Source organism: Hyperoodon ampullatus (assembly GCF_949752795.1).
Source record: "Hyperoodon ampullatus genome assembly, chromosome: 4".
Lineage (NCBI taxonomy): Eukaryota > Metazoa > Chordata > Mammalia > Artiodactyla > Ziphiidae > Hyperoodon > Hyperoodon ampullatus.
In genome coordinates this window covers 1421219-1447384 of record NC_136917.1, presented here as the reverse complement: position 1 = coordinate 1447384, position 26166 = coordinate 1421219, and the positions used below count along the sequence as shown (strand labels likewise).

The window sequence follows — 26166 nt, the reverse complement described above, 5'->3', positions numbered from 1 at the left end:
GAGATATGAATAAATTATGGGCTTTAGTTAATTAAAAATATTATATGTATACATATATATATATATATATATATATATATATATATATATATATATATATATATATATATATATATTCAGAGCCAAAAAAAGAGCTCTTGGAAATTAAATCATTTGGCAGAAATGAAAAATCTTGGTAGTAGACAGGTTGGGAGAGAAAATTGAAGAAATCTCCCAATTAGTAGAGAAAAAAGATAAGATGAACAATAGAAGGATAAGAAATTATAGGCCATTCCAGCAGCTTCACCTCTGCAGTCAAATGCTCTACCCCTGAGCTATACCCCCTAGCAGCTTCACCTCCAAATAACGGAGAGGCTAGAGAAACAAAAAGAAATCCATAAAAAAGTAACTCAAGAAAACATCCCAGACTTGAAGGTCATGAGTAACTAGACTGAAATCAACACTAAATGAAAAGAGATCCAAGGCACCTTTGTTGTGATATTTCAGAACACAGGGAACAAAAAGAAGGAAGTAAAGAGGTCACTGACAAAGGCACACCAGAGTGACTTTGGACTCCTCAACTGCAATACTGGGAACAAGGTAAGGGAGCATTACCTTTATGATTCTGAAAGAAACATTTTTATCTGACCTAGAATTCTATAATTAGCTAAACCCTCAATCAAGTGTGAGTCATAAAGTCATTTCCAGACATGCAAGGTCTCAAAACATTTATCTCCCAGCATCTTTACTCAAGAAGTATGTGCTCCACCAAAACAAAAAAGGAAACTCAGAAGAAGGAAGACACAGAGACAGGAAGCAAGAGACATGAGAGATGAGGAGAGAATCCCCTGGAGGATGGTGAAAGGTGATCCCAAGGTGACAGCTCTGCAGCAGCTGTGGAGGGCAACTGAGCCTCACTGCAGCAGTGTGACCCGGCACATAGACTGTCATCACCAAGACCCCCCCCTTCCATCAGGCCATCTTCTTAACCCGAGGACAGAAAACCCAGGAGAACTTGGGCCAGCTTCTCATCAGTACTTGGCTCGTCTTGACCATGTGCTGATGAGGGTCTCTCCCCTCAGGCTCTGCTGAGCACACGCATATCACTCACAGAAGTTTCCAGCTTTTCCCTGAGAGCGGGAGGTAGACCACGGTGGGCTCGGATATAGAAAGGACAGAGCAGCCCACTCTCACTGACCGGACTTCTGCTGCATGTCCAGCGCCTGGTCTACACCTCAGTCTTGCCAGGCACCCGACTGTGGAGAGCCCAGTGTTTCCCAAGACTCACTCGTGACCTTGCTCGTGAGATCCCCAGAAAGGGGCTTGTCACCTCTCAGAGAAGCGGAAGTCAGACCAAGACCCAAGACTGCTCCACGCACCTCCTCCTGGAGCCTCTGACCAGCAGAGACAGTGCTGCCCACTCCTTGCATGGCTGGTGTGTGCTTGCCCTCTGATTTCAAGATTAGGCAGTATTATTGTTTGAGTATTATTGTATGGGGTAGATACACAGGTAGAACTATAAAGAAAAGCAAGGGAACAATGAGCACAGAAGTCAGGATGGTCATCACCTCTCAGGTGTTAGGGATGAAATACATTTTTCTGGTTCTTGTTCAGATAAAAATGTTCTGGCTAGTTTGTAGTCTCCTAACCTGGAGTTGTATTGGTCATTGTTTGGTCAGGAAGACAGAAACCAGAGCAGGCATTTAAAACAAGACTTACACACTTGTTAATCTGTGAGAAGGGCAAGAGGAAGGTCAGAGAATGCCATCACAGCCCCTTGGGTTCCTGCCAACTCTCCAGAATTAGGATTTTGGAGGAGCCACAGGAAAGCTCTGCTGGTGGCCACCACAGCTTGGAGCACTGAGTGATGGGTAAGTTTTAGGGAGCCCCACCATAGAGGGTATTTTTGTGCCAAGGGCCACAACAGGACCTCCTGTCTGCCTCCGCCAGCACAGAAATAAGTTATATGAATAAGTGATATGAATTTCTCATTGAATAATATAATTTCTAAACTGTCTTTCAGATCTCCCAGGAGTGTCTCTCACTGGTGGAATTTAACCTGGAAATGTAGTTCCCAGGTTTCCAACCCCTGTGATACAGAGGAGAGCATGGAAGAGGATGGAAAAGTCACTGAATAACCCGCAGATAATCCAGAACAAAGATCTGATGGGATTCTAGAGCTACACATACCAAGTAGTTGCCGTGAAGACACCATTCGAGCTGTCTGGGATAGCACTTTCATAGACAGCCAAACTCCAACTCCACAGGAATTCTGTCTCTGGCTTTCTATCTTCCTGCCTGATTCTATTAATAAAATTGGTGACTTTATAGGCTTACTGGGGGAAAAAAGTACAAATTTGAGTTTCACCTCTGTATGCTGCATTCAGGCTCTGGGCAACCCCCTCCAACAGCTGTTCAGTGGATTCTCATTCCAGAGTCCCAAATCTTCTGCATTTTGTTCCATTCTGTTAAAATAGCCCTCATTTTCATCCTAGAAGCACATAGGTCACGGGTGTGGCTACCAACAAACAGGGCTGCCCCCACAAGACATTGCTGAGTTTGTTTTGAGGAGCCCTCAAAAGCATGAGAAAAGAATGAGATTAACAAAAATCCACATGCACAAGACAAAAAAATTGTACTGTATTTATTGTCTTAAAATTGCATAGTACTTTGATTGTGCATGCTTTTAAATAGAGGCCAAGGTAGCCCTCTTGAAACTACTCTCTTGCATGGGATTTTTCAGGCTGTTTTACTATGGGCAGGAGCAGGGACCAAAATGCTGCCTGATCTTAAAAAGAACCATGATCAGAGAGAAGTTGTCGGAGAGATTTAGATGAGAAGACACTGATGAAGGGAGTTGAGATTTGACAGGACTTATAGGAGGCATAGGAAGATGGTGGGAGGGGGCTTCCCTGAAGTCAGGGGACAGGACTCAGGAGCAGCCAAGAGAGGATGGGAAAGGAGAAAGGAGTCCAGAGGGGCAATGCCTGGCGCTCAAATCTGAGATGAATGCTCCCTGCCAGGAGACTGGGTGCACTGGGTGGCCTGAGGGCGTGGTCTGGGCGTTACCTCGGCTACAGAAAGCCACATACTAGAAAAATAACTTAAAAGCTATACAATTGTCATTATAAATATTTTGTCTTTAAAACTAACTAGTGTTGGTTAAAAAAGGTTCACAGTTACTCTGAAGAGAGCTGTATCTCTATTGCACGGTATTGGAAAAGTCCACTCAGATCCCATGTGTAAACAATGATTCCCTTCTCCTCTGGCAACTTCAGGACACAGAGAAACACTATCTGCTGTAAGCAAAGCACTTGGGTACAAGGCACGTCAAAGCTGTCAAGCTCTACTGGAATCTACTCAGAACACGCAGAATGCCAGCTTTTCTTCCCACTTGGTGTCACTGGGACAGGTCTTGAATCAGATTAAAGGTGGTGATGGTCTCCTCACACTCTTGTTCTCATTCCACGGTTACAGACTTGGCCAGATTTCTGGGGAAGTCAACCTAAAATGACAGAAAGTAGTTGCTCAGGACCCCACAAGTCTCAGCAACACACTGTGTTTATAAAGCCTACTCTCAGAGTACTTGACGACAAGGAGACAGGTGTTCCTGGGCACCTCCAACCATGAGCTCCTTGAGACCTGCATCTTGGAAGCAGTTCCTTATTCCAGAAACTTCACTGAACTGTACAATGTTTAGTTTATGCAATAAATATTTATGGTGCGCCTATGTGTCATGCAGTGTTAACACTATTAAAAGGATATGATTCATGCTATTAAGAACAGCTAGCTCAATTTGTACTGTTAAAAATTCACTTTTCTTGGAAGTAGATGCACTAAATGATTGGTTAAGGGTGGGGACTGGGAAGGAAATGTGACTGAGGATGGTTGATAAAGTAGCCTTCAACTTTATCTACAGGGTCTTAGTTTATTTACAATAACATTAAAAAAGAGAAGAAACAAAAATGACAAACTGTTGGCAAATGTCAATACTGGATGATATATATACCATCGGATGTTTGTTATATTGTTTTTGGTATTGATATGTCTTTTTTAAAGCTTCTCAAAATTGTAATAAAACTATTTCTTTGCACACACACTTTCCGGTGAGATCATAAGTTGGTTCTTTTCTGGAACAGAAATCGACAATATAGGAGTTCCAAAATGTTGAATGATTTGCTAGACTGAGGATAAATTCTTCTAATGTGGGAGGAAGATGTATGTACAAAGATAATTCACTGCAATTGTTATTTATGCAGATATTCCCAAAAATTAGAAACAGTTTAAATAATAGAAGACTGGTTAAGTAATTGTTAAAATCTATGTTGTAAGACTGCGGTGGAATATTGTGCAATGATCAAATGTTGCTTACAAGTTCAGATGTGAGAAAATATTTGTAATATGTTAAAAAGAAAGTTATAAAATTTCATCCTTGATATTATCTCAAAAAAATCTTTAAAAATTCACAGGCACAAGGAAAAGACTGGAATAAAATATTAAACTTGCTAATTAACATTGCCTCTGGGTGAGAAGCTTATGGTTTAATATGGCCTTCATACATCTTGCAGTTCCCATCTTGTTTTCAGGGGGTATAAGTTACTTTAAAAAGAGTTATTTTAAATGAAAATATTTCTCATGAATTTTTATGCCAAATAAGTATTTAAGAACCAAATGGAACTCTGGGTTATGTCTCTCCCCTTTGCTGGGTGATGTGCAATTTTTAGACGTACGTCATATCCTCGGAGTACAGCCAGGTGGAAGGAGAGGAGCTGTAGTGGAATCACACTCAGAATGCCCTGGAGGCAGTCCACGGTGTGGGGCAGCTCGATTGTTTTATACGCAAACTTGGAACTTTCAGTGTCGTCCTTGGAGCACAGTATGATTGGGCGACCCTAAGACAGAGAAATGTGATCACAAGATGCAGATCATCTCTGAAAGAAGCAATCCCTCACACACAGCAGTTTCTGAGATAAACATATTGCAATCATAACAGTGATCTTTTGCTTTTGCTGGAGTTATGGAGGAGGCGATGTATCCGATTTGTGTAAAGGACAAAGAGTTTGGAGGCTTTTTGGCGAGGTTCGTATGCTTCCCTGGTAGGGGGTCACCTCCTGCTGCGTTCATGCAGCACCCATTTGTTGAGTGGCTCCAATGTGCCTTGCAAAGAGCAGGAGCTCTTACCCCTTACTCCAGGGGCTCATAGTCAAGTGGTAGGAAAACAAAAACGTAAATAAGCAAACCGATAAATAACAATGAATTTCAGAAAAAAGCCACCAGGGCAGTAAAACCCCGTAACATGATTGGGAGACAGTGGTGAGGTCCGAGGAGCTCTCTAAAAAGGAGACATTTGTATTGAGACCTGAATGATGAGAGGCCAACTGCCCGAAGAAGTGTGGGAGGAATGTTCGGGGCAGAGAGAGCAGCCTGTGTTCTACAAGTTCTAGCGAATTATTGAAACTGAGGGGGTGGTGGGAACTCCTGCATTTGGATCCAGTTGGTCAGAAGTGTGGGTGGCCTAGGAAGCCCAAAGATTGCAGCTAGTGGCTGAAGTGAGGGCGGTCTTGTGGAGGACAGTGCCCTTCACCTGTGAAATCTGACTAACTCTGGGTGGCCAATATCAGAACTACCCCCAGGGCTCTCCACCAGACCTCCTCTAATCTCCACGCCTGGGATCCAGGACCACTCTGGGAAATCTGGATCACTGGGCCTCACCTAAGAGCTTCTGTGGGCATGACCGCAGGCTGGCCAGTCCCTTTCTGAATGTGCACCACGCATGAGGGGCCCCAGGGGAGAGTGAGTGCTCACGCCTACTCCCCAGCAGGAATACCCATAGCTGGTACCGGCAGATGGTGGGTGAGGTGGGCACGTGTGGAAGAGAACAGGAGAAAAGTGGCCCAGCCTGGCAGAGAGCCCTCACCTGGCGGGCCGTGACCTGCTGCAGGGCATTCTGGCATTTGGCAAAGCAAGGATCCTTCATGATGACCATGATGACGGGCATCTGCTTGTCAATCAGCGCCAGGGGCCCATGCTTCAGCTCCCCAGCTAGGATGCCTTCTGAGTGCATGTAGGTTATCTCTTTAATTTTCTGGGGAAACACGAGGTGGGATCAGTGTCACACTGGGAAGACAGGGAGCAGATCAGCCAGAGGGGAGAAAGGGGAGCCGGGAAGGAACGATTCCAGGAAGCAGGGAGCTGAGGGCCAAGAGGCAGATGGACATATGGAGCGGTCAACAGCACCGAGGGCAGCCGAAAAGGCCAGGGCCAGGGGAGAGGGCTGGCTGCTGTCCAGAGCATGCACAAAGCCCAGCACACAGCCTGTGAACCCAGACCAGCTCTGGGACACAGTCACCCCCCTTGGATGGACAAGTCAGAGTCAATCTAGCTTTCCCCCTTCCCCTCTGGAGCCAGCCCCATGGCCTCCCTCACAGTTATAATTTGTAATGATGGCATTTCATTCTATACCTTCATTCAATTATCTGATTAATCACTCCCCCAATTCTAGATCATTAATAACTTGCAAAGGGTTGCTCCAACTTAACTATCAAGCAAAATCACACACATACTGGGGTGTTAATGGAGATTTCCCCCTATGTTTAGAGAGACACATTTTTTTCAGTTACCATTAAACCCATGTCATCGAACTGGTGAGAGTGTTGATGAAAACATTTCTCAACTCCCTAGAACTATTTATTTGGGTCAGGGAAACATTGTCAGGAGTGTGGCTCCATCCTGGATGCCGCAGACAGCTGGAGTGCTGGTACCCAAGTCACCACAGAGGGGCCACTGACCTGTGCCAGCAGCAGCGTAAAAGCTTCTTTCTTTCCCCCAAGACTAACTTGGAGACACAGCTGAATACTCATCTTTCACCAGCACACTCAGGAGCTGCAGCTGAGCACCCCCCACCAGATGGCAGAGGCACGGGGCTGGGGCGCTGAACGTGTGCCCCACCGAGGCATTGCCTCTATTACCCCTGAGAAGCAGTCTGTCTGGCCCCTCACTTCCTTTGACAGGGGTCAGAATATCCACTGGAAGGATGTGGGAGTTGAAGCTCACTGCAGTCAGGCAATTCATGGCTTGTACCCCACACCCACTTCCCACTTCCTGTAATACTGTGAATGTTTCCCACAACTGGCATCGTTCTTCCAAATGGGGGTGGTGGTGGGGAGCAGCCACTTGTTCCCACAGGGAGAGGAGGGCAGCCAAGTTGAGTTATAGACGATACCCATGTGTGGGTACCAAATGCTGCCTCACCTGTGACAGTCTCCCATTTACCTTGCTTGTTGATCCATAAACAGCAGGTGGATGGATAGTGAGTAAAGGGCAAGCACTAGGCTCGGGTCCCTGGACATCACTTCCCACCCTCTCAGCAGCCCTGTGGTCCTGGCATCTTACCCCTGCTCCATCGGCTTTCTCTTCAGCCGGTATGGATCTTTATAGCTGCAGTGGGCAAAACAGCCAATCACTGCTATAAAAAATGCAGGAATTTCAATGCTCATTCCTGAAGGATCCCAGCTCCCCTTGGAAGTTTGAGGAGTAACAGGGACACTTACAGAGACCCAACGCTGCAACTCTGGTCTGCCCAAATCCTCCCATGCAGACTGCTTGTGGCAGTGGAAAAAAGCAAAGTCCAAATGGACCTGATTTCAAATCTTAGGCTGATCACTTCCACTATGTAATCTTGAGCAAGATGAATTGTTTGGAGGCTCAGTTTCCTCCTGGGTAAAATGTAAACAATAACTACCAGCCTCTCAGAAGATACTCATGAGGTAAGAATGAGCTATTCCAGATGGAGCCTGGTGCAGGTTGACACCCCAGGGGCTCCCATAAGGGTGCCCTGCCCCTTTGTCTTCAGGAGATCAGGAGCCCTCATATCCGTGTGGCCAGGGCTAGAATACCTGGTCAGTGAGCGACACCTTCCCCTCCCCTAGCACAATGCCCTGCCCTCCTTCCTGCTGGCTTCTTGGGGTGTCTCCCATGCCTGCCATCATGCAGGGGCCCGTGGAGGTGGGGGTTGGTCAGAGGGGGCTCACCAGCGCTCCTTCCAGGCACGTGGCATAGTTATAGCCCCGGCCCATGACCAGGAGCGACCTCTGTGTGTAGAGCTCCAGGGCCAGGTCGTGGATCTTCTCATCCAGTGACAACACTTCCTTGATCAGCTCTAAGTCAAGCACAGAGCAGAGGGGGAGAGCCCGTCACACCAATTATAAAGCAAGATTCACAAAGAAAAGTCATGGTGTATAAGACAAGGTTTTAGAACTCACATCACTTACACACTTGCCTTCCTTGTATTAGTTTAAAAGGACTTTAAATGTAGATTATGGGAAATAGCTTGTGTTATCGGCCAGGATTTTATTGTGATGGTGATTCGTATTTGTGTTTATACTTTCCTGAGCACATAAGGTAAGTAGGGAAGTGTTATGTCTAGCTCCATTTTACAGGCAAGGCAACAGAGGTTCAGAGAGGCTAAATCCCCAGCTGACCAGCCACACAGCGGACACTCCATATTAATGCCCCTCATCCGGGCCACATGCCATGTCTGGAAACAAAGCCTGTGTAGGTTGGAGCAGCACTTCTCAAACTTTTTGGTCTCAGGACTCCCTTACACTCTTAACATTTACTGTGAACTTCTAAGAGCCTTTATTTTTGTGGGTTATAGCTATCAATATTTACCAGAATAGAAACTGAGAAAATTAAAGATACTTATTAATTCATTTAAAAATAACAATAAACCCATGAAATGAAAAAAAATCAGTGAGAAGAGTGGCACTATTTTACATTTTTGCAAATCTTTAATGCCTGACTTTTTCATAAAAGACAGATTCTCTTATCTGCTTCCCCATTCAATCTGTTGTGATAGGTTTTTTGGTTGAAGTACAGGAAGAAAATCTGGCCTCACAGAGATTTGTACTTGGAGAAAGAAGGCGTATTTAAATAACTTTTTCAAATAATTGTGAATGTTCTTTGATAGTACACCAAACTTAAGAAGTGACAATTTCTTAAAAGGGTAGGTGCAAATGTGGAATCTGAGATCATATCAACAAACTTTTCCTACCTTGTTACATTAAAATGTATTAGTCTATCTTGCACTTACTTAAATGGGTCTTTTATATGTGCATACTTTTATAACACTGCATTGGCCATTTGCAAAATATTGGTTCACTGAGTTACACAAATCTTCTAAAAATGGACACTATTATAAAATATTCTTTTAAAAAATCATATTTGTTAAAATCACCGTGATCTCATCAGAGATGTTTCTGAGTATTGGGAGGAGGTCAAACTCGAGCTGACAGCTACAAGTATTCCAGATCATGTTTCGGTTGAAAGCTCGAAGGTTATCATTAGCAACAAAAACTGTTATCAGGGGCTTCCCTGGTGGCGCAGTGGTTGAGAGTCCGCCTGCCGATGCAGGGGACATGGGTTTGTGCCCCGGTCCGGGAAGATCCCACATGCCGCGGAGCGGCTGGGCCCGTGAGCCATGGCTGCTGAGCCTGCGCGTCCAGAGCCTATGCTCCGCACCAAAACAAAAAACAAAAAACAAAAAAAACCTGTTATCAGTTGTTTTTCTCTACGTGTCGGGATAACTTGGTTCACTTTTGAGAAAATGTCTGCCAAGTACCAACTCAGCTTGTTACTCAATCAGTCATAGGGCGCTTTTCTCTGGAACAACCTCAGGGTGCTGCCTACCTCCCATTTGTCACATAGAATATTAAAAAGTGTTGCAGTTTAATAAGACTAATGCATTTTACCGTATCATCAAAGACATTCCTAAGTGAAGCTATGTGCATTTCTGTCATGGGAACAGTGTGGTGCCTCTGCCTTGAAATGTGCTAGTGCCAGCAGTGGCCACCACTGCCTTTGCAGATGTTCACACAGAGAGAAAGGCAAAAGCATCTTATTCACTATGAATAACATATTACTAAGAAAATAGTTTTGACTGAAAGGGACCCCAGGACCTTTGGGTTTACATCTTGGTAACTGCCTACTTAGCAGAATAGAGTCCTGTTTTTGCAGGATTATTATATGGCTTAAAGTTAAGAAAGTTTTTCTTGTCAATAAATTTTCAGCATGTTGTCTTGGTCAGATTCAGACCCCTAGACCGTGTATGGTTACATGGTGGCTTTCCCTTACTGCCTTCTCTGGGGTTTGCCCTTGGTTCCAGAATAAAGTCTGGTGAGACTGTGAAGGAGCAGTTTGGGCCAGGAAGAGGTGTGAGGCCATTCACTCCTTCTTCTGTATTTCCTGAGCAACTACTGAATGTCTGCCCTGGCTGGACACCTGGCATCCAGCAGTGACTCTGACAGACATGGTTGTGTGCTCACTGAGCTGACACGGTTGGGGAAGACAAGCCAATTCACAGGAGAACAGGTAATTTCAGATCATGGTATGTGCTATAAAGAAAAGAAATGGGCTAATGTTTTTTAGAGAGCTGGGCAGGGGATTAGTGCCCCTATTAGGGTGGCCAGGGAGGGTCCCGGAGGTGACATTTGAGCTGAGACTTGGGTGATGGGAGGCGTCAGTCATATGAAGAGCTGGAGAAAGAGGGTTTTGGTAGAGGAAAGAGCCAGTGCAAAAGCCCTGTGGTGGAAAGAGCTTGGCATTGCTGAGGATCAGAAGGTCAGTGAGGCAGCTCAGGGAGGGGGAGGGAGCTCGATGAGGTCAGAGGCACAGGGTCCCAGAGTGCAGGGCTCCATGGCCTGGTGACAAGTGTGGACTTTAATCTTGGCCCAGTGGGGCTGCTTCAGGGATTCAGTGGTAAGTAAAAGTTTTGAGGAGAAGGCAATGATTAACAGCATTGTTTATAGGAGAGAGTCAAGTAAGAGAGCAGCCAGGAACAGTCCACAGGATTTGATAACGAGCAGTTTAGCTCTGGAACATACCAGGTAAAGATCTCAGGCCATGGATGATCTCTCGCCTTCTGTTTTGTAGTGAAATGCGGTCTTCGGACATCATCAAACCAAACATCACCAGGGAGATGAACTGACTGGTGTAAGCCTGAGGACAAAACAGTGGTGCTAGCAGAGCCGGGGTGATGTGCACGTGGTGACCACTCAAGACGAGACAGATCCCTGGGCTCCCCTCTTGGCCCCCTGTCCACCCACCCAGCAGAGGCCCTCCTGTGGGTGCCCGCATGGCTCCTTCTACCTTGGTGCTGGCCACGCCGATCTCCGGTCCTGCATTGATGTGGACTCCGCAGTCAGTCTCTCGGGAGATGGAGCTGCCCACAGTGTTGGTGACACCCACGGTCAGGGCCCGGCGGTCCTTACAGTAGCGCAGTGCCAGGAGGGTGTCTGCGGTCTCACCTGCCACACAGGTCCTTCTTTTCAGCTCACAGGTATGTAGGCTCTGCCAGACTTAACCCCCAGCCCCCAACTCATTTACTTCTGGCCCTTGGGCAGAAACTGATGTCCAGACACAGTCGGTGTGTGCTCAGAAAGGAAAATGCATGCTCAACAATTTTTCTGGTTGATTCTTTTTTTTTTTTATGTAAGATGTTCTTTATTCAAGGGCTATGAATACCAAAAACGCAGTTAGCACTTAGATCTTGAAAAAGGAGAGTTCTTTTAGGTTTAAAAGTAAATAGGAAAATAAAACATTCATAGGGATTTGAATTTGAAGGTTGAAATTAATTTATCACTTCTCATTTTACCACTCAGTGTGAAGTGCATGTTCTAGGGGATGTTAAGACCTTTCTCATGAAAGTTGGTAAACTGTTCAACTGGATGGGGCCTCCATGTGGGGACCCTGACAGCACAGGCATATGGGAGTCACTCGATCACTTGGGTGTTTAGTAATGCAATTAATGTGGTTCATTGTGATCATTTATGTAACTAGAAGATGAAAGCTGATTAGTAAGTGGAACTAATTTGGAAGGAATTTATTAAAAGTTTGTTCATGATTAAGTGTTGAATAGAACATTTAAGTTCTACAATTGATGTTTTCATGAAAAATATGTGAGATTATTTTTTCTAAAAATGGCTCAAGATTCTCTTGTCCCGGCTCTTCTCTAATCTAATTTCTCTTGAATATTAAGACAGAGTGGTTTATACATACTCCTCCACTTTCTCACTTCCCATTTCCTATTCAACACACTACAGTCTGGCCTTGTGCCCTGGTTGATTCTCAGATTCACGATTTTGCTACTATTTATGTGGCGAGTGCCTGCTCATCCACTGTCTCACTGAACTCTCATGACAACTCTGTAGGGGGCATCATCCCCATTTTCCCTTGAGGATGAGGTACTCAGAGATGGAGCAAATCAATGCCTCACTCACTCAAGGCCAAGTAGCTGTGGGTGATAGAGTGGGCCTGGCTCCCAGTGCCCTTTCTCGGACTCTAAACTGTCTTTAGCCCATTCAGAATGGGCTGAGATTTAAGTTAAAAAACAAGAATGCCCCTAAATGGTGTTTCTCAAACAGATCTTGTTTTAAAGGAAAACATTTCTTGTCCTAGTGTGTACTTAAATTATTTTTATAAAAAAGCTTAAATAGGTTCATGCATAAACCAGCACAAACTTCCTATGTTTGTAAGTCCTAAAGAACTCAAGCTAAATTAAATATGATCCAGAACATAAAACCAAACATTCAATGTTCACACAGCCACCACTCTTGGTTGTGCTGTCCTAACTTCTCTGCAGTGCAGGCTGGTGCTACTATGGCCCAATTCTCCTCCCCTGTTTCTGCTCAGACTTGCGTCTAGTGCACTGGGGTGCCACAACGCCTTTCCTTAGCACCTATGGGAGCAGAGGAGATCTATCTTCATGGGGAGCTCTATCCTCATTGGCAACGCCCCCATTTTTGATACAGTTAAAAAAAATTTAATGTAAAGGGCTGAACAAAATGAAACTTTAAACCCCTTGTATGAAGTCACTGAGGAGGTGCCACTGCATTATTTTCACATTAAAACCACCTCTGTTCTTTGGTTAGTGGCTTCCACCAATTCATGAAACATTTTTAGGCTCTGACGGGATTGTAAACCCAAAGGTAACAGTGGCAACTGAAGTCAGAGGGCAGCACCTGGGTACGAGGTGGTCAGCTAGATGGTGGGTGTGTCTGTGTTAGTTTTTCTTAGCTTGTTACTGAAATGGAAATGGTATTGAAAATTCATAATGAAAGCAGTATAAAAAGATATTAGGGTATTGCTGTTAATGTTTCAGTTGCGATAATGACATTGGTGTTATATTTTTTCTTTTATCATTTAGAGATACGTTCTGAAATATTTATGGATGAAATAACATGATGTCTGAGACTGACTTTAAAATAACCAAGTGAAGGGGAGGGGTTAAAGTAGATATGATGACACAAGATGGGTGAGTTATTCCATAACATAACTGCTGAGCCTAGGTGCTTCTTTATGCAAGTCTCTCTTTTATAAAAGTTTGGGATTTTCCACAATTCAGTGTTATAAAAATCCTCCTAGAGCTCGTGGGGACTCCACGCATATGGCCATGGGTCATCTCCCTGACCCTCCGTCCTGCCTTGAGCTGGAGCAAACACCCAAGCCTAGTGTTAGAATGCCACCCAGGGAGGGTTTCCTGAGCTGAGGGTAGGCTGGGCTCTCTACACCTGAGTAGTGTCTCTCCATGCCTCCCACTGTTGGGTTGCGTGAGCACTGTATGGTGCCCACACAGTTCCTGAAGTGACTCTCAACCAGCAGAATTAAACTTTCCTCTAATTTAAACCCAGCACACATTTCTGAGTATCTTGGTGAGTGGTCCCTTAAGTCCCAGACTTGGAACAGCAGGAGGAGGGAGAACCTGGCTGCATGGCCCTCCCCATAAAATGGGACAGTAGCTGATGGCTCTGAGGGTTGAATGACCCTGGGCATGAGAGAGTGTGGCACATGGTCTATGTGCAGAGAACTTCATGGGATGAAGGAGGGAGGGAGCTGCATGGTGTGTCACTGAGAGGACAGTGCCCTGAAATGAACTAGCGAAAACCTGTAACCCTTACCTGACTGGCTTATGAAAAAGCAAACGTCATCCCTGAACACAGGTGTGTTCCTGTCCAGAAAATCACTAGCAAGTTCAACCATCACCGGGAGCTCGGTCAGTTCCTCCAACACTTGCCGCGTCTGTAGCCAACAAGAATGGGGACTAAAGTCAGTCATGAGCACTACAGGGACAAAGGCAGCTGGGCTTCTAAGACAGTTTATGAAATGGCACCTCTGCGTCCAGGTGAGCAGGGAACTTCAGGCATTCACAGGCCAAACTGCAGGAGAAAGGGCTCCATGCCAGTTCTCATACTGCCTCATGGCACCAAATTTGGAAGGCCAAATGCATGACAGCATTTAAGACTCATCTTGTCCTAGCCAACCAACACTGCCTCCCAGGCACCATCAAGGGCCCAGCATGTTGCACTTACGGCCACAGCAGCATGGTAGCTAGTTCCACAGCCAATCACGATGAGCCGGCGACATCGTCTGATCTCCTTCAAGTGGTCCTTCAAGCCGCCCAGAAGCACTGCAGGACACATGCAGTGTGTTAATGCTGACATGACACAGGGATTGTGCATTGGCCCAGGGCTCGGACAAGGGATTACCTGTGTTGGTCTCAAAATTCACCCGACCTCTCATGGTATTGAAAACTGATTCTGGCTGTTCAAATATCTCCTTCTGCATAAATGCACTGAAGTTACCTGGTCAAACAAACATCAACAGGATGTCAATTTTAACCTTCACTGCTTAGCTTTTAATCAAGAAGAACAGTTGTTATGCAGTTAGTCACAGTGACACATGTAAAAGTTACCACAGATTACAAAAGGTGTCTCCAGGTATTGTCCCACCTGATACTCATGGTGACAAGCCAGGTAAGGTATGATTATTATCTTCAATGTGCATATCAGACCCTGCAACTTGAGGGAGGGAGGGATGTAAGTAACAAATGCATGGCTGGCCTTCCTGGGCCACGCTCCTCTTAGCAAGGCCAGAGGAAAGTAAAGTGCTTTACTTCCTAACACCCACCTACTTAGGGAAGTACAAATTAAGCGAGCCTAAGGAAATAGGCAATTTTTTAAAACCAAATACCCTCCTATACACTGTATTAAAACACAAAACAAAAAATCTTTTCAGCCACATATTTCTAGGGCTCTGATGTGAATGAAACCGGATGACATCTAAGACCCCCGACAGGTGCTGTGCCTGATGCCTGTCGACAGGTGTCCACAGACAGGGCGGGAGTGTCCTCTGCGATACACACATGCATGATGCCAAGCATCACAGTGTCCCTGTCTGCTGCCCTCGGCAGAGAACTTGTAGAAAGAGTGCCACGAAGCAAACAGAGCAAGTGAGGAGGGGTCAGGCCATTGCAGATACGGATCAGGGAAGGGCTCTCTGAGGGGGTGACGTTTCAGGGGAGATGATCAAAAGGAGCTGGTCCCGTGCGAAGCTGAGTGAGTGTGATGACCCCCACGGGAGCAAGCACTCCGCCTGTCTGAGTAACAGTGAGGCAGCCAGGGTGGGCAGGGAGGGGCACAATGGAGAAGGGTTGTGCAAGGTGGGGCCAGGCTGCGTGTGGATGGCTGTGGGCTGTGGCAAGGAGTGTGGGTTTTATGCTAAGAACAGTGGGAAGCCATTGGAGGGCTTTACACAGCAGGATAAGAGGGTATGATTCCCTTTCTTAAACGTTTACCCAGGCTGCCCTGTGGAGAGGAGGGTGTAGGGAGACAAGTGTGGGTGCAGGAAGATAGGCCCCCTCACAAGGAGAAAGTAGTCCACAGTCCCCCGTTACTGCAGGCCTCTCATCCAGAGAAGAAATGATGCCTGGGGTGTAGGAATGTGTCCCAGAGACTCTGTAAAGGGAGGTAGTTGATGGACTGGGGTCAGTTCAAGCAGGGAGACCTGGTGCCGGGACATGGTCAGGAGCCCCTTTGGAGTAGCCAGGCCAGGCGCCCCACATCCTCTGAGATGTATGAACCACAGACCACCTGCAGCCCCACTCCGGTGCTCACAGCAGGCAGGAAGGCTGTAGTGCCCACCCATGACAGGGCAGAGAGTCTCAGGAGCTCCCTCACAGAGCACCTGCCCCATGAGGCTGCTGCACAGGGACCCTCAGAGGACACCTGCCTTTCATGATTTGCTGCAATTCCATCTGCAAGGTCTGTATGGCTCGAGATGGGTCATCACTAGCCGAACGCTTGACCCGGTGAATAGAGAGTTTCCCATCAGCCACTGCAGCAATGTCATCATCCTCAAGGAAGATGACCCGGTTGGTGTGTTCTATGATAGCACTGGAGCAAGGAAAATATGGGTGTCAGAGGTGGGGCCTGTCCTTGACAGTTACAAGATGTGGGTCCATATCAGTAACACTGAATAGCATTTTAGGATATGGCATATAAACATTGATTCATACCTCCCGCCCCTCCCCTCCACCCAGAATTATTTTGAAGCCAGTCCCAGACATCAAATCATCTGTAAACCTTTTAGCTTATAGCTCTAAAAGACAAGGATTATTTTTCACCCTACTATAATACCATTATCACATCTAAGAGTAATAGTTTTTCCTTCATATCATCAAGTATCCAGTATGTTCAATTTTCCCCAGTAATCTCATAGCTGTCCTTTTATAATTGCTTTCCTTGAATCAGGATCCAAACAATGTCACCTTTGGAGAATGCTCAGGAACCAACACATTCTGAATCATAAAGGAAAAAAACGAAACATTTATCTTGCCTTTCCAAATGACCTTTCAGAATAACCACAGTTTATGAAGGCAAGTTTCTCTTTATAGGAGAAATATAGCTAATAAAGAAGGAATGATAGAATTATAATAATCAACTTATGAATTCCTAATCATTAATAGGCCTAATCAAGGTCCATCAGTGGCTACTGAAATGAAGAAATGAAAAGCTATGAGCAGCTTTATAATGGATGGATAAGGCTCCTGATCTTTGAACCCCGTGATCAATTTTAACAGTACTACAAAAAGACAATAAGACATAGTGCCTCCTGATGGAAGGACACACTACCTATTAAATAGTCATGCCAAAAAAAAAAAAAAAAATCAAACCTGAAGATCAAGCTTCTAGACACCTGTAAACTTCTGTTTGCAGGAAATACGGTGAACAGAAGAACATGGAGGAGGCACTCAACAAAATCCATATAGTGGGAAACTCATTAGGACAGATGACGCCTTTTCTTACACACACACACACACACACACACACACACACATACACACACACACAAAGCAAGAAAAAGCAGGGGGACTTAAAAGCAAACTATAAGATCTATCCACTAATGAAATGTGCAGTCATTGTGTTTATTTTTATAGTAACTTTCCTTGTGTGGAAATAACGATTTTTCCCTTGAGATGGAAACAGAAAGTTTCTTTTAAAAATAAAATTGTTAGAAAAGTTGGTAAATGAAAAAGAAAGTTAGGTAATCAATAGTACAGGTGGTACATAAATATGGGAAAAACCATGAAGGTGGTACCTGAAGGACCATGGGAGAAAAAACCGCTCATTCTACCAAGTGCTACACTAACATGTGCCCTGTGCAGAAAAATGAGCATTTAAAACTGATGCAAAGTTAAAAAGAGAAATAATCAAGTTCTATGGCTCTAAGAGAGGTGTCTCCAGATCCTAGGGAAAAAAGACAAAGAAGGACGGAAAGCCACTGCACTGGAAAAAATATTTTAAACAATATACATTCTTTGAATAAAAAGCAGAAAACACAGGCAACAAGAGGAAGAAGTAAAAACGGCCTGATTCAATCTCCAGTAGATAAATGCTACTTACACTGTATTGTCCTTCAGACAGTGCTTAAGACGTGTGTTTGCATTCATGTGTGTGTACATCTGCATGTTTAAATATAATTACTGTTTTAATTTACAAAATGGATGGCAGTCATCAAAATTACTGGCCCAGGAATTAGACCTGAGGTGGAATCCTCATCCCTGTCTCTTACCAGCCTGTGCCCTCGGGCAACACAGACATGACCCCTCTGAGCCCGTCTCGGGTTCCTCTGCTTTAAACTGGGAGATGACCACTGTGCCTTCACCAGAGGTTTGTTGTGATTATTAAATGGGATAGACTTCGTGAAGCCCTCAGCACAGTGTCCAGCCATAAGTGCACAGCAATGCTGGCCACTGTTGTCACGAGAGCTCTACGTGCCTTCGTACCTGAGAGGGTCACCTTTGTCACTCTTATTTTTCAATATATGCTTTTTCATCGCCACACAATACATTATAGAATCACTTTATTAAGTTCCAAAAACCTAAACAAACAAAATAATGTCAAGGATTTTAATTATAGCATCGAATTTACAGATTAAGAAGAGTCAATATCTTTCAAAATAATTTTTAATTATTAAACTTTAAACCAATTAATGTTTTCAGAATAATATTAAGGCTTCCTACCAAGGAATGTGGAATCTCTCCCTTTATTCAAATCTCTTCTTATTTCTCATGGTAAACTTCTGTAGTCTTCTCCAAACAGGTTCTTGGACTATTTTTATTTAAATTTATTTAAATTTATTTTAAGGGATTCAAACTTCTTTTTCAGCTGTGGTAAACAGATTACTTTTTTAGTTCAACAAAGGTTTGCTGAGAGCCGACTGTGCCAGACATGAGGGGGAACAGGGTAGATGTGGTCCCCTACCACCCACCTCACTGAGCTGACAGCAAAGTGGCTACTGCTGGAATGTCGAATTTCTACACCTTTATACTCTGACCAGCCACGAGTATTACTTCTAACAGCCTTTCAGGTGGATTTTTAAAGTATATAATTGTATTGCCTACAAATAATTCTTTAATCTCCTTTCAAGCATTTGTCTTTTTTTTTTTTTTTTGAGAAACATCTACCATACTTCATTGAATATAAGGTAACATTGATCTTTTTTTTTTTACATAACAATTTTCAATTTAATCAAATCTCATTTTTATAACTAACTACTTCACAACAAGTTAACATGCTAAAGCAACATCAATAGATGAAAAAAGGTAGTACCTGGCCGCAAGGAATGTTGCCCAGGAGAAGACAGAGATATGTAAAAAATACAATTACAATACAGTGTAGCGAGTGCAGCAGTCAGGCATGCAGAAGTGCAAGGGTAGCAAAAAGGAGCGTGTGATCACAACACTAAAAAGAAGACTGCACAAAAGACATAATATGTAAACTGAGGTTTGAAAAATGAAGTGGGTTTCCCAGGTGCCCCATAGGGAGAAAGGAATTCTTGGAGGAGGGAAAAGCATAATTCAAGACAGTGAATTGTTCATATAATCCTAGAAGTGAAGTAGGCTATGGCAGGAGAAATGATTGGACACAGGCGTCATGAATACTTGTATGTCTGCATTTTAGCAAGTCCATTCTAAAGGAAACTTTGAGGATCAACTCGGTGGTGGGGGGCCACGGGGGGACAGAACTAGTCATTCCTGCCAGAAACACTGGAACCAGTTTCTACCAGCCCACCAAAACAACGACTTCAAAGGCAACATGGTATCACAGAAAGGGCTTGTTTTTGTTTGTTTTTAGTTCATTAGGCCTCACTTAAAATTCTGATTCCACAATGCACTTGCTTTGGGATCTTGAACAACACTCATAACCTCTGCAAGTCTCAGTATAGTAAGTTTATGTGCTTGCCTTCATCTGTAATATCCCTGTGTTGCAATCTTAATGGAAACTCAAGTTCAGGTCAAAGACAAATTTCTCTGTGACTTCTCCTCTGAAATTTTTTTTTTTAACATCTTTATTGGAGTATAATTGCTTTACAATGGTGTGTTAGTTTCTGCTTTATAACAAAGTGAATCAGTTATACATATACATATACATATGTTCCCATATCTCTTCCTTCTTGCGTCTCCCTCCCTCCCACCCTCCCTATCCCACCCCTCTAGGTGGTCACAAACCACGAGCTGATCTCCCTGTGCTATGCGGCTGCTTCCCACTAGCTATCTATTTTACATTTGGTAGTGTATATATGTCCATGCCACTCTCTCACTTTGTCACAGCTCACCCTTCCCCCTCCCCATATCCTCAAGTCCATTCTCTAGTAGGTCTGTGTCTTTATTCCCGTCTTACCCCTAGGTGCTTCATGACATTTGTTTTTTTCTTAGATTCCATATATATGTGTTAGCATACAGTATTTGTTTTTCTCTTTCTGACTTACTTCACTCTGTATGACAGACTCTAGGTCCATCCACCTCATTACAAATAGCTCAATTTCATTTCTTTTTATGGCTGAGTAATATTCCATTGTATATATGTGCCACATCTTCTTTATCCATTCATCTGTTGATGGACACTTAGGTTGCTTCCATCTCCTGGCTATTGTAAATAGAGCTGCAATGAACATTTTGGTACATAACTCTTTTTGAATTATGGTTTTCTCAGGGTATATGCCCAGTAGTGGGATTGCTGGGTCGTATGGTAGTTCTATTTTTAGTTTTTTAAGGAACCTCCATACTCTTCTCCATAGTGGCTGTATCAATTTACATTCCCACCAACAGTGCAAGAGTGTTCCTTTTTGCCACACCCTCTCCAGCATTTATTGTTTCTAGATTTTTTGATGATGGCCATTCTGACCGGAGTGAGATGATATCTCATTGTGGTTTTGATTCGCATTTCTCTAATGATTAATGATGTTGAGCATTCTTTCATGTGTTTGTTGGCAATCTGTATATCTTCTTTGGAGAAATGTCTGTTTAGGTCTTCTGCCCATTTTTGGATTGGGTTGTTTGTTTTTTTGTCATTGAGCTGCATGAGCTGCTTGTAAATTTTGGAGGTTAATCCTTTGTCAGTTGCTTTATTTGCAAATATTTTCTCCCATTCTGAGGGTTGTCTTTTGGTCTTGTTTATGGTTTCCTTTGCTGTGCAAAAGCTTTGAAGTTTCGTTAGGTCCCATTTGTTTATTTTTGTTTTTATTTCCATTTCTCTAGGAGGCGGGTCAAAAAGGATCTTGCTGTGATTTATGTCATAGAGTGGTAACATGATCTTAAGATCATGATTATTTTATATACTTCTAAGAAGTATATAAAAGCTGTAGCAAATTATAATTGCCAGATGCCACTTACAGATGCTAAAATCTATAGAATAATTGCATGTCTTAGAATCATTGAAATAATATTAGCTTCTCATTGAAATGGTGCCCTAAGGAACACAGTTTGGGAAACGCTGACCTTTCCTATCAGCATTAAGTACAATGCTGGCTGTGCGCTGAAATAGGCCTTGCAGCCTGGGCTGTAGGTTCCCGTTACTTCATGTGACCCAGGAGACCTCACCTGGTGTCCTCCCTGCTTCACAGCAAGGCCTTACCAGAGGCTGGTGGGAAAGAGGCATAATAAAGGTTTGGATAAAGGAGGTAGTAATGGTGGTGTTTATGGTGGTTTTCTATTTCAACTAGCAGGAAAGTGTTTTGGTCTTTTCTAAGTGTATGTGTGTGTATACATTTTTTTGTACTAAAATGGGCATGAAGCCTACTTTCTCAAATTTCAGAATTACTGTTTGGTGTATTGATGAGAACATGGACTTTGGAATCTATTGGACCAAAACCCTCAATCTTGGCTCTGTCTTGTATGAATGGTCAGACTCTGGCAAAGGCGGGCAAGGTTCAGGAAGGACCAAAGGTCTGGAGACACTTGCCCCAGATTCTAAAGGGAGCAGACTTTGAATGGCCCCAAAGAGGGCTGGGGGGAGCAGCCTGGTGTGCTCAGACCTGCTGGTTTTTTAGAAAAGCTGGAAATTCAGATTTTTATGGGAAATTTCCCAATTTTAAAACGTTGGCAATTAATTCATTTATTCTGTACAGGCCCAAAACATTGTGTAGATCAGTAGACCTTGCCTTTGGCCACCAGGACTGCTGATGACAGCCATGTAAAAAGTGCTCACTGGGCAAGGATTCCCTCAGGAGGGCCACCGAGAGCTGAAATCTGCCATCCCCCCTTCGCCTTGCTGACCCTTGAGAAAACAGCTCAAACGGGGGAGTAAGTAAGAAATGGGGGTGTTTAGCCAGTCATTCTTGATTACATAATCCTAGGAAAGAAAGGAAACAAGGTGTAGCTACCTTGCATCAGAAGCAAAGAAGAATTCCACTGCTTTATCGCCTACAGCGTGAAGGCAGGTCGAGCTGTCCAGCCTCTTCATCCTTGTTTTACAGATATTCTTCACATTCTCAATATTGCCTAGCAAATGAAGGAAAGGATCACAAATCCCATTAGACTATTTTCTTGGAACAACATGAAGAAGCCAATTTCCCCTTTGAATATGTGTGGGAGAAATGTGCAATTTTTAGCTTTGGCTGCATCAGCCAAATTGCGTACAAGATCCCCAAATAGTAAGAGCACTGAATCGGCTATTAACAAAACAAACCAAATCAACACTCCAATCAGGGCACAGGTGCCTTTATATAACAGAACCACAGCAGCAGCTCCCTCACCTTGGGTATGTGCTTGAAAATATCCACAAGAAAAAGCTTTTGAAAAAATGGAGCCAAGTCCCAGTTGCATGAAAACCTTTTGGACCTGGCCCTAGCAGAGTGAAGGAAGGCATCCTGCCTTCCTGCTGGCACCAGAACAGTGCTGCGCTGTTCAAGTCCTGCTCAAGAAACTTACGCGTCCTGTATAAGATGGGGATCTGTTCTGTGGATAGTTTATATTTGCTCCTCACTCCAATGAGCAGGGGGCTGCCTCTCCTGTAGGGACAAGAGGGAATCGAGTTACCCATTGCCTTGACACCCTGGGCGGGCCTGGATGTCCTCTGAGCTCTGAAGAGAGGGTCCCCGCATCTAGCCCTCTCCCCAGTGCAAAGTGCTCCCAAGACATCCCAAGGTTTGTCCCAGAAGTTATAGAGCCACTAATTACAGACAATTTAGAAAAGTAAAGCTTTACTGCTTCTTCACACTATCTTCTTCTGCAAACTAGTAATAACATGATAATAGATTTTAAAAGGAGTTTCAAAATTTGATAGGGACCAACTGGCATTTTATAATTCTCTGATTTGAAAGACTTAAGTTCCAAATGGTAAATTAGTTCCTGTCCCAGAAAAAAATAAAATCATAATATATTCACATAATTTCCTGCCTAGATACTATGACAGTCTGGTCCACAGGTTCATTCTAAATGGCTCCCCAGTGCCTTCACAATGAAGCCTGCAACCACAGGGCAACCTAGATCCTGTAGAGCTGGGCCTCTGCCCACCTCCCCACTCCCCACCAGCTCTTGAGTTTCATAGGGCAGTGTCCCTACAATCTTGTTCGCTCTTGTCACCCATGCCTGGCACACAAAAGGTGTCAGTAAGCACACACTGAGACTAGAAGAGCCTCAAGTCCCACCAGTGCCCCTCCCCATCACCATCCTGGCCTAACTGCAGATCCCTAAAGCGCCACCACAATCACTCTGGGCTCCTTGCCTTTACTCACGCTGGTTTCTCTGCCTGCCTTCCCCAGGCTGACACCTGCTTCCCCTGAGGCCCCCCCGTGCACTGCCTCCCAACCTCCATCACAGAGCATCACCATCTTCTGCCCTGCTCTGTCCTCCTGCACAAGTGTCCAGTCCTTAAGGCAGGGGTCCCCAACCCCCGGACCACAGTAGCGATCCATGGCCTGTTAGGAACCAGGCCACACAGCAGGAGGTGAGTGGCGGGCGGGCAAGTGAGCGAAGCTTCGTCTATATTTACAGCCGCTCCCCATCGCTCGCATTACTGCCTGAGCCCTGCCTCCTGTCAGATCAGCAGTGGCATTAGATTCTCACAGGAGTGCAAACCCTACTATGAACTGCGCACGCGAGGGATCCAGGTTGCCCGCTCCTTATGAGAATCTAATGCCTGATGATCTGAGATGGAGCTGAGGCGGTGATGCTAGCGCTGTGGAGTGGCTGCAAATACAGATCATTAGCAGAGAGGTTTGACTGCACAGAGACTGTAATAAATCAACTGCTTGCAGACTCATATCAAAATCCTATTGGTCGCACAGAAACGAAGACCTAACACAGCCATAAATAAATAAATAAATAAATAAATTAAAAAAAACAAAACAAACAAAAAAACCCTACTGGTGAGTGGCAAGCAAAAACAAGCTCAGGGCTCCCACTGATTCTGCATTATGGTGAGTTGTATAATTATTTCATTATATATTACAATGTAATAATAATAGAAATAAAGTGCACAATAAATGTAATGTGCTTGAATCATCCCGAAACCATCCCCCCTGCCACTGGTCCATGGAAAAACTGTCTTCCATGAAACTGGTCCCTGGTGCCAAAGATGTTGGGGACTGCTACCTTAAGGGTAGGACCAGGTTGGGTGTCACTAGGTCCCCAGGGCCCAGTACACAGTAAATGCTCAACAAATATTAGTTGGATGGATGGATAGATGGGTAGATAGATGGTCAGATTGATTGATGGATGGATAGACAGATGGATAGATAGATGGACAGATAAATTGGTAGATAGACAAATGAGTGGATGGACAGATGGATGGATGGGTGGATAATCCACCCATCTGAATATAAAATTATAGGATGGCACTCATGTGCCCACTTGTGTGAATCCACACATTGCTGGGGGCCACAGGGCTCTAACAGAAGGACATGTGGGCTGACCCAGGCCCTCTCAGCTGATTCCTGGATCACACCTGGCATGAAGGTGATGAAGCTTGAGCTCTTGGCCTTCAAGGCCTCTTCTTTACTGGATTCAAATCAACATTCATTTTTGTTCTTAATTTCATGCTCATAATTTTGCATGCTTTTTCTAAAGGGAATCTCTGAAGTTGACCTGAAACCTGGACCTGCCCTTGCTATACAACTTTATTTTTAGATTGAATTTGTTATCAATTTCTAAAAAAAAGTCTAGAGATTTCAAATAAAAATCCAACTTTCTAGTTTCTCTTTAAAAAATTCAGAAGCTCCAGCCACAGAGATGGTGGGGTACATTCTCTGTGGCTAAGCCACAGTTGTCCCTTAGATAGAGTGATCACCTTCTGTTTTGCCAGAGGCCCTACTTCTCCCTTGTGCCTCAAGCTAAGTGATATTATTTTATTTATTTGTTACTGGAAATGTTAATGCGTTCTGCCTCACCTTGTGGCCACGGCTTCTCCGGGGTAGTGGATGCTCTTGAAAACCAATGCAAATGCGCCTTCCTGAAAAGACGGGAAAGGAGAGTGAGGAACAACTTACTCTGGCTAAGCTAGGTTGCTGCAGCTCAGCCCACTACCCCAGACAGCTCTCCCTGGGAGCCTCTTCACTGCGGGCAGTCCTGGGGTCACTCACTCAGGGTGCTGAATGTAGCACGGCTTGCGCAGGGTGATGTCAGGAGGGGAAAGTGAAACAGGCGGTACCACAATCAAGTATCAAAGACCAGAACTTGTGGATTTCATTGTAAGCAATATAAACCTCCCTGTCCAGGCCCACAAGGAACAGTTCCCAGCTCTGTGATGACCTGGGTGGACTGCTGCAGTTAGAACCTCAGGAAATGAGAACCGTAGCCAGGTGTCCTGCCCTGGGCCTCAGGGATGGTACCTACTCAGGGAGCAATTGTGAGGATTAAAGGAGCTAATCCACGACCTAAGTTTAGCTCAACACACGTTAGTGCCTGGGTTCAAATCATGGCTCCACCCCTTAACTGGGCAATCACTGCAGCCTTCTTTGTGTCTCATGGTGAATGGAAATGAGAACAGTCCTACCTTGTATGGCTTCTGTGAGCTAATGCATTTTAAATGCTTAGAATAGTGCCTGACATATAGAGACACATCAGAAGTATGAGATGTTACAATTATTATTTCTATGGCAATGACTGCCATTTGTGCTCTGTGCCTCAGCTTGTTGGTTTGTGCAAACTAGAGTTAGAATATAGTTCTCCTAACTCAAGACTCCAAATGCTCTTCCTATTTAAAAGTTCAATGCAAAATTCTCTCCTACATTCTGACCATCCTGTACTAATCATGACCCTACTTGACTTTATGTACAGCCAGCTATAAACCTGGATTTACAAGGTTTGGAAACCTAGGCAGACCTCATGGCCTCATGCTATGGCCAGTTTGCCAACTCAGTGACACAACCAGAGGGACCCCAGGGCCAGCATCTCCAGGTCCCTAAGGGCCTTTCAAACTGCCCAAAATGAAGGGGCTTTAGAAAGAACCCGAGGAGCCTGACATTCACCCTGCTGGTTTTGTCAGCAATGAAGTAGGACTAAATAGAAAAACTCTTCCCGTTCTCTGCCAAAAAGAGCCCTGTGTTGCTTCAGATAAATCGCTGAAGTTTAAA

At 44.4% G+C, this 26166-nt stretch overlaps 1 protein-coding gene across 1 annotated transcript in view; it reads right to left on the bottom strand.

Annotated features, from left to right (window-relative positions):
* Positions 1 to 3439: 3439 nt before the first annotated feature.
* Positions 3440 to 26166, bottom strand: part of GFPT2 (glutamine-fructose-6-phosphate transaminase 2) — a gene marked incomplete at both ends in the record, with an annotated part of 29855 nt that continues 7128 nt past the window's right edge. Inside the window, 13 exons of the mRNA XM_079703058.1 lie at positions 3440 to 3484; positions 4710 to 4871; positions 5897 to 6064; positions 8010 to 8137; positions 10860 to 10974; positions 11125 to 11282; positions 13932 to 14052; positions 14343 to 14440; positions 14520 to 14615; positions 16042 to 16205; positions 21976 to 22093; positions 22523 to 22602; positions 24982 to 25043. Of these exons, the coding sequence (XP_079559184.1) occupies positions 3440 to 3484; positions 4710 to 4871; positions 5897 to 6064; positions 8010 to 8137; positions 10860 to 10974; positions 11125 to 11282; positions 13932 to 14052; positions 14343 to 14440; positions 14520 to 14615; positions 16042 to 16205; positions 21976 to 22093; positions 22523 to 22602; positions 24982 to 25043 (1515 nt within the window). The remainder of the gene's footprint in view (positions 3485 to 4709; positions 4872 to 5896; positions 6065 to 8009; positions 8138 to 10859; positions 10975 to 11124; positions 11283 to 13931; positions 14053 to 14342; positions 14441 to 14519; positions 14616 to 16041; positions 16206 to 21975; positions 22094 to 22522; positions 22603 to 24981; positions 25044 to 26166) is intronic.